The 9,077-nt window shown below is 39.5% G+C and overlaps 1 protein-coding gene across 4 annotated transcripts in view; it reads right to left on the reverse strand.

The window, feature by feature from the left end:
* The window catches only part of ABCC9 (ATP binding cassette subfamily C member 9), a 146,216-nt gene extending 140,089 nt beyond the window's left edge, over positions 1-6,127 (reverse strand). For 3 of the 4 annotated variants that reach the window (XM_024733389.1, XM_024733388.1, XM_024733386.1), the window contains exons 1-4: positions 6,036-6,127; positions 5,567-5,681; positions 2,991-3,051; positions 1,459-1,620 (exon numbers count right to left, since the gene is read on the reverse strand). In XM_024733389.1, coding sequence (XP_024589157.1) covers positions 1,459-1,600 — 142 coding nt within the window. In that variant the 5' untranslated portion in view covers positions 1,601-1,620; positions 2,991-3,051; positions 5,567-5,681; positions 6,036-6,127. Of the gene's footprint in view, positions 1-1,458; positions 1,621-2,990; positions 3,052-5,566; positions 5,682-6,031 lie in introns of all 4 variants that reach the window. The other variant, XM_024733387.1, reaches the window with a different exon arrangement.
* Between the last annotated feature and the right edge of the window lie 2,950 nt (positions 6,128-9,077).

Below are 9,077 nucleotides of genomic sequence, written 5' to 3' on the forward strand. Positions count from 1 at the left end.
AATATATTTAACGTCTATGCATTTGTTTGACATGAATAACTATGTACCAAGAGTTATGTTGGCCTCTGCATAATATATGTCATATAACAGAAATCCTTTGGTCACTTTTAGAATGATAGGTACATAGTAATCCCTCAATTAAGACTTGTTCAATGAAGAAATAAAAGCTTACAAATTATTTTTAAACATTTCTTTAAAGCGGATCCTTAAATTACGCTTGCTTGCTTTTTTTTTTTTTTTCTTTTTTGCGGTATGCGGGCCTCTCACTGTTGTGGCTTCTCCCATTGCGGGGCACAGGCTCTGGACGCGCAGGCTCAGCGGCCATGGCTCACGGGCCCAGCCGCTCTGCGGCATGTGGGATCTTCCCGGACCGGGGCACGAACCCGCATCCCCTGCATCGGCAGGCGGACTCTCAACCACTATGCCATCAGGGAAGCCCCTATACTTGCTTTCTTAACAAAACAGTCTTGATTGTTTTCTCATTTATTTTTATGAGCAAAATTATGCATGGGAATGTTAAGTACCAAATTCAAAATAGTGGTTACCTCTTTTGAAAGGACAGGAACATAGGATGCAGGAAGAGTAAGAGGATCAGGACATGGTATTCATACTTTTAGATTCCTTAAAGTGAGTGTGGGAAAGTCAATAAATGTTTATTACATTAACCTCTGTCATTTTTATATATGAAAAATATTTTATAATTTTAAAAGGTCTATTTTGGTTGTTTTGGAAAAGTTATACAAATTATACATAGTTGCTCTAAATAATTGTATTTTGTGTGGATATATATATATATATATATATGTAAACTGCAAAATAATAGGGAAAACTATATTTTTACCTTCTTCCTAAATAGTTTGCACATGTACTCTTTCTACCTGAAACACACCCTATTTTTTACTTGCATGCTCTGTATCTTTCAAGTCCCCAAACATGTCACTCTATGCATTGTCCCCACCAGCCCCAAAGAGAGTTAGTTGCTCTGGCAGGCAAACGCCCAGGATAATTTGTTCCCGTATCTGTAAATGCGCTTACAAGGTGGTGTTGGCATTTCTCTTCACTTTCTGACACACTTGTTTCACTGGAAAATTCCTGTGAATATTCCAGGCAAGTACTGTGTTTTACCCATTTTTCATTCTCTTCACCTAGCACAAAGCAAGCATTCACCAAATACTTTTGATCTATCTCATATAATTCTCTTTTCCTCTTTTTAAAAAACTGCTGCTACTTGAAGTCCATTTCTAAGAAGGCATGTGACTTCTACTTTATCTATAGAATATCAAATGCCAAAAACATAAGTAATTGGAAAACGAAATACTTGCTTGTTCTTTTCCCACAGACTTACATGCTAGTTCTCGTGCTGGAGAAATTACATCAACATTATACCAAATCTCAGCCATTAACAAGACTCTTCTTATAAACGCTAGGTGATGAACTGTAGGACAGTAGGTTACTTACCAATAAACAATATTGGAAAAGTGATAAACAACAGGAAGACGTGAGGGACCAGGTTGAGGGCATCCACAAAACAGGGATTTTGCAACACACCATCATAGATATTATATGAAGAAATATTGTTACCACAGAATGAAAGGCTCATTTCTTCTTATATAGTTTACTCTAAAAGGGAGAGAAAGGAGGAAAAGCCTCTTATTATGAAATTCTCCTTCATTAAATTATAGACTTAAAGAGGTGTTATATCATAAAATTAACCCCATTTATCTTTGCAGTTGAGGAAATAGAAAACTCTATGCCAAAGTTATTCAAGATTTACTTATAAAGGCCTTATACCTTCCATAAGATCCACTTTTCAATAGGTTTTTTATCCAGATTAAAATATTCCATTTTAACTTGGAAAATACATAATAATTGATATCTACCAATAGTGGTAGCTCAAAGGAGTGTTTGTCTAAATAAATAATCAAAAACCAAAAATGGTTGTTTATCAAGAAAAAGGGGGAAAAATGAAACTGACTGAAAAGTCAAAATGGTGTAATATCAAATCCTTTCCCATGGTTATTCATTGAAAATGCGTTCACAAACAACTTCAGCTGGACACAATTTACTGCAACAAACAACTTCAGCTGGACACAATTTACTGCAACATTTCATCCATTGCAGGAAATAGTAATACAAAGAGACCAACTGGGAGGCAACCAGCACACAGCCTTTTTCTGAACAATAGAAAAATCAAGTGTTTAAGACTAATTAAATATAATTCAAGTGACAAGTTAATGAAACTACTCAGGTCAAAGGGTCACAGCCTATTCTTACATGAAATGCACCCTACTGAAGTTTTGAAACAAAGGATGCCTTTTTATTGGAAAGCTCTACTCCATTAGAGGAGAAGTGGACAAGCTTAGAGAAGAAGCAGAGGTCAAGATGACACACGGTTTTCTTAGCCATTGTTGGGATTCTGGCTTCTACTCTGAATGAAATGGAGCCACTGAGAGGGTGGAGATCAGAGGAGTGACAAGCTCTGACTTACAACATTTTCAATGAATTCTTACTGCTGTGCGGAAACATGGTCTAAGAGCGAGGGTCTATTTCATGAAATGTGAAATGCCAGCAAGACTTTTAGCATTCGGAAAATTTCTTTTATAATGTCTACTATTTATTTAGCACCTACTAAATTCTGGGAACTTTGCATACATTATTTAAGCCCTCAGAACAATGAAGAAACGTTTGTGGAGCTCTTCATATTTTACAGAGGATGCTATTGGTGCTCAGAGAGGTTCGATAACTTGCCAACCAGTAGAGTAGCCAGAATCCACAGACACGTGTCTGACTATAAACTATGTTCATCCCACTCCATCACATAGCTTCCAACCTATTTTTTTAAAGCAATCTCTTATCTATTCATATTAAAATAAGCAGCAGTTTAAGCTTTCAACCTCACTGGACTTTGTTTCTTTTCCATAATTATGTCACCTTGGATTCTGAGTTAGGTTATTCAAGCTTGGCAAAGGTTTAGATAACTAAAACAGTACCTTTTCTCTCTTCCCTTTCATTGATAATTGATTTAGTAATGGTCATGAATCATATTTTTTCCTAGAAAAAAACAAAATGTGTTATACAGAAAAGACTGGCAACAGTAGGCAAACTATTGGAGAAATCAAATTTTAAACAAAAATTTTACAAAACATATGAATAGAACAAATAGTTAGAAAGTCTGTGTATTAACAGTCTGTAAGTGGTCATATGGAATTCCTCTCATATTATTTCTGGTAACACTTTTTTTCTTATGTTCTCTAGTCAAGACCTTTTTTCATCTTTTCAAAAAAATGTTATATTTTTTTAAAAACTCAAGATGAAGTTATATACTTGCCAAATCCTTACCAACTATTAAGGTTCTAAGCTAGATAAGGGAATTTTTAAAAGGACTTGAGATTTTTAAACTAGCAGTAAAAAGGAAGCTCTGAGTTTATAATTGTATGTTAGATGTATTTCTGGTAAAAATGAAGAAAACAGGAACTGAAAAATAATAGCTTGTAATGGAATTTTTAAGACTACATCCTTTACTTAATAGAAGTGATAAAAAGAAACTTTAAGTTCTCTTAATTGAAAGACATGTATAAACTGTTTCCTAGAACAAACCGGAAAATAATTTTTACTTCAGCTAGTTTTATAATCTTATCAAAAGTTATAGTATTCCAATTGGCTACATTTATAAACCTTGATATTTCATCATGATCACTGAGCCAAATGCTAAAATATAATCTGAATTTGCAAAACATATATATACTTCATTAACGATAAGCACGGCCTGCCTGGTATTTAATCAATCCTGAAACCTACCAATTAAGTAATCTTTGGATATGTAACTGTAGAAAGAAAACATCAGAAAAGTACAACAACTTGAAAAAGTCAAAGAATATTTTTAGCCATGCACTTGATGTCTGGGACTTTAGGCCATTAATTAATTAAGTGTAAAAATACTTCTTGATGCTGACCGTGCACTGGGCACTAGGAGTTCAGCAGTGAACATAACAGAAACAGTCCCTGTGGTCTTAGGCTATATAAGTCAGACTAGATTAATCCCAAACATTCTTGGTATAATGTAAAGGTATCCCAAACATTCTTGATATAATGTAAAGGTTATGATCCAAAAGACAGGGAAATATACAATGACATAATGGCACTAAAATGCATACTTCATACTGGTAAAGTAAAAACTTTAGAATGATGTTTTTCTACCATCATCTTAACCTCACTTTTCCCCTTGGCTCCCAGCCTGTTCACTGTCTCTCTCTGCATCCCTCCTTTTGCTTTCTCTTCTGCCTCTTCCTCTATCCTTTTCCCCATACCCCTTAGCCTTCTCCTCCCCAACACCCAGCCTGTATGCAGCACATTCTAATAACCAGCCCTCACTACAACCCAACACGGACAAAAAGAGGGAAAAAGCAAACTTATTGCAGATCTGTTGACATTGTTTGTGTTCACCTGAGGCGTTTTATTCAATCAGGATTTTTCAACTAATTCTTAAATCTCCAATTGTCATTCAGGGTTTCCCTCCCAGAACCCAAGTTAAGTTGGGAATGCTTTGGGAAGGGTATAAATTGCTGCTCTTGCTGGATAAATGCTGTCACATGACACCTACAGCCCCACCCCTTCTGGAGCTGTCTAGTTCAGCCAACACTGACAGAGGCCCCAGCATCCAGGGGGAGGGAGAGGGAAGGAGGCCAGATAGGAAGATATGACATTTTTCTCCCCACAAGCATAAACCCACAGAAAGATGTTCAACTGTTTATGATAGCTGATAGGGTTGGAGAATTTGACTGAATGAACTTTAAAGACAAACACCAAAAGTGAAACTTCGATTCTAGGGACGGTCTGTAGAGTAGAAAACGTAAAACAAAAATATTCCTTGATGACCAAACTTATGATTTCACGGCAAGAATACTACCCTCAGTATTCTTATGCCTTGAAATATATTGGGTGAAGTTCCACACCCTCAGGATTTATAACATTTGGATTCAGCTGATGAATATAAAGTAAATAAGTGAAAACTAGCACTCTTTTCTGTTCACCCAGCAGACAGTGTCAGTTCTGATGGAACAGCAATCCCAGAGAATTTAACATGCTGGAAACACCTGAAGAAAACATGCTAAATGCAATATAAAAAGCTTGCATTCTCACACACAAAATAACTCATTCTTCAGTTATTCAGAGATTAACCAAATTACGATGGGAGACACAAACACAACATTTTAAAGAACTTACTCAAGGCTTTATCATCATCTAGGGTATGCTCAGGATCAGATCACTTAGAAAAACAAATGTAATTAAGTTATTTGAAGTTATTCAGTCCATGGTTCATAAAATACGAAGTAAAAGACATCTGTCTGTCTATCTATGTATGAATGACAGATCCAAGTAGAAAATCACAAGCAAAAAAGTCCCGACTACTGATTTAATGCCTGAGCTGAAGCACCCATCGAAGTTCTACTGCATACCAAAGGAAATGTTGGAACAACTCAGCAGATAAGATTTCTTACACAGACACTCCAGTGATTCTTTTTTTTTTTAAATCCCACACTGGACAAATAAAGCAACAAATAAGTACCTTGGGCAATCGCTTGACGCTGCTTCAAGCCCCTACTGGCGCACTTGTACTACCTTCGGAACACCGGCTTCCTACACTGTCTTAAGTGTAAATTTAAAAGCAGGACGCAGAACTCCTATAAATCAAAGAGGAACACAAATTAAAGCAGATGGAAAGTTACCTCATGAACAAGACGGAAATGTCTGAGAGGGGAAAAAAAAATGTAATAACTTCTTTCACTACATCCAGTTGGTTTAAGCAGGAGCCGACCAGAGTTTTCTAAGTAAAGCTGGAAACCTGATCTCCACGCCCTCTCTTTCCCGGCTGGGGCCCGGTCCCTTCATCCTAGAAATAGCGACGGCGAAGGCAAAGCGCCGCGAGAGTGCGCGGGAGCCTTCTGGTTGCCGAAAGATTAGATCAAAATCGACAGCTGAGAGTTTTCTGTAAAATTCTGAAACGCTATTTATGTAGAAGACACGGACTCACTTACTCCGAAGGCAGCGTTTCCTCCCCTGGCCGAAGCACGCCGGGCGCCGAGCGGATTATTTTTAGGGTAGTGGGAGATCAGCTGCTGCCTCCTATCGAGTTTCTCAACTGCACAAACTGCTCTGGGCTGGGGCAGACGCGGCGACTCCGAGGCAGGAAACTGGGAAGAAGCCCCGAGCGAACGCCGCGCCTGGGACTGGAGACCCTCCCCACCCCCGTTCGGCCCAGCTTTCCGCCGCGGAGCGGCAAACTTGGGGCGCGCGAGACACGGATTTTACAAGTAATGTGCGTCTCCCCAATTCATTAGACGCCGAAACTTAACAATCTACGATTCCGTTATCCCCAGAGTCGAGTTTCCCAACGTTAAAACACGCAAGGTCACTTGCACTTGTAATTTTTTTTACCCCAGGCTCTGTATGCGCCCTTGTATTAACCACATAAAGAAGCGGATTTGGGGGTTTCACCATTTTCCCCCTGAGCGGACCGGGGAAAGGAAGGGCTCATTCCACACGGAGGAAACGGCTGCCAGGCTGTATCCTTGCGTGGGAATGTCTCGCTTGAGCAACGCAAGCTCAAGCCGAATAATCGCCCCAGTGCCCCGGGAAACCTGGTGACTCCTCTGGAGCAGTCGCCGCGCTCCCGAAGGGCGACCTTTAACCCTTGCCCCCCGAAAGTGGGGCTTTGGCTTCCCACGGGTTTACAATCAGTTCCCCTCACGCTTGTTCCCGACCAGAGAGATCATTAAGTCTCAAGGAGATAACGTGTTTAAAATACACTCACGCCACAAGAACTCCCCAACCCGGACGCAAGCAGTAAATTTTGCCCCGGGCAACCCTCTGTAATTAACACTTGTTTTTATCAGGGGGTCAGTCACCGTGAAATAACCATTGTTTTCGTCAACTGTCCTGATCTGAGAAAGGATGGTCAGCCCAGAGGGCTGGTGCCTCCGAGGCTCTGTGTGCGACCCCCGAGGAGCACCACTCCAGGCCCGCGGGCAGCCGGAGCTGGTCCCCAGACCCCAATCCCAAATCCCAAACCCCAAACCCCGGCGGCCGCTCCGACTCTGGGTCGAGCCGCCCCTCGCCCTGCCAGCCCCGGGCTTTCCCCGCGGGCGCCTCCCTCTCGGAAGGTCGCTGCTTTCCCGGGTGAGGCCCGGCCTCCTCGGCCAGCGACTGAAGCCGGGAGTCGCGGCCGCTAGGGGTCTGCGGGGCCTCGTGGGGTGGCACCGGGAGGGTCCCGGAAACTCTGGGCCCGCGTACTTTGAAAACGTGGCTACTGCACCCTGGAGCTGTTTGTCGCGACGCAGGCGCAGGTAGAAAGCGCGCTTCCAGGATGGGGATGCTGGGACTGTGGCCTGAACCGTGGCGACCCCGTGAGCAAGCCAGAAGGGAGACCAGAGGCTCCCAGCGCGTCTAGGAAGAGAGAACTGGAAATAAGGGGTGCAGATAATCCGCAGATACAGACTCTGAGTGTGACCACACAAAATCAAGTTGACTTTGATATTTCACATATATAGATAGATATATAAGATATATATATCTAACAAATACTTATATTTGTTAGATATGTATAGCTAACAAAGATATATAACAAATAAGGTCATTTGTTACGATTAAAAGTCATGCTTCAAAAAAATTTTATCTTAAGTCAAACTTTGGGAAGTATGGAAAAGTATAAGGGTGACCAATATAAGCCCTCAAACTTATAAAACTACTGAAAACATTTAGTTATATTTTAACAAAAACAAAACAAGTGTAAGTGTTAAAAAGCATGGATCCAGGAGCCAGCCTGCTGTCAAATCCCGCCCTACTAGTTAGCTCAGAGACTTGGGACAAATTGTTTAATCCCTCTATCAATTTCTTCACATATTCAATGGGACGAATAAAAAAATGCATGCTTCATAAGCTTTATGTGAGGATAAATGAGGTAATCCCTTTAAAGCTCCGAGAGAGTGCCTGCCCCTTCAATAAAAGCTAAAACGTATGCTATTGTGATTATGTTTTCTATGCATATTTTATATTATTGGCAGCTGCAAAATAATTTGTCTCCTCACAGTATCTTTTAAAACAATTATTTTCTGATGGCATTTAAAAACCTTTCTAGAAATACTTTTAAATGGCTGCATCGTTTCGTTTTGTGTCTATACCATAATTTTAAATCCATTTCCTTATTGTTGGTCAGAAAGTTGCCAGATTTTCAGTACCGTGGTTAATACTATGATGAACTTATTAATAAAAGGTTTTTTTGTAGCAGATAGTTTCTTTAAGATACATTCTCAGAAAAGTAATTACAGGATCAAAAGCAGTAAATATTTTTAAAGCTGTAGATACAGAATGCATAACTACCTTTAGTTTGTGTAAACTCTCTCCAAACTCTACGAGATGACTTATTACACTTACACCCAAACCAGCAATGAATCTTCTTAACGTTTTAAAAAATCTTGTAATTTCACACATAACATGTTATTAACATCCAACGTTTTTCAAATGTTCATAAACTTTTGTATTCCCTCTATTAGGATCAGCTTGTTCACATACTTGTTCATCTAATGGGTTTTAATGAAGTTCCTATCATTTGCATAAACTTATAATAAGAGAGGGACATTAATCCTGTTTCATATATAGGACTAATATTTTTCCAATTTGTCATTGAAAAATGATGGTAGTTCTACCTTTACAAAAAATAAAAATAATTGTTTTTATACATTCTATACAGATTTATTAGAGCACACACCATGTGCTAGATCATGTGTGCACGGAGGTCCGTGATGAGTCCAACCTGCAGGGTCTTTGCTTTCCTGGTGCTTCTTCCTAAAGGAAAGTTTACTTTGGCAAATCTGGTGCTTTTTACCACTGCATTGTATTCCAGTGCTTTAGTTAATAAATATTGACTTTCATTTATACTTTTTCAAGGTTTTTTAAGATTTGATTCCGGAATTTTTTTGGGCATATGCCATGGGATAAGAACCTAAATTCATATTTTATTTGTTACACCAACATCATTTACTGAATAATCTTTTTCCTTTGCCCTGATGTGTTATGTAGCC

The sequence above is a fragment of the Neophocaena asiaeorientalis genome, unplaced genomic scaffold (genome assembly GCF_003031525.2).
Source record: "Neophocaena asiaeorientalis asiaeorientalis breed wild unplaced genomic scaffold, Neophocaena_asiaeorientalis_V1.1 scaffold150, whole genome shotgun sequence".
Lineage (NCBI taxonomy): Eukaryota > Metazoa > Chordata > Mammalia > Artiodactyla > Phocoenidae > Neophocaena > Neophocaena asiaeorientalis.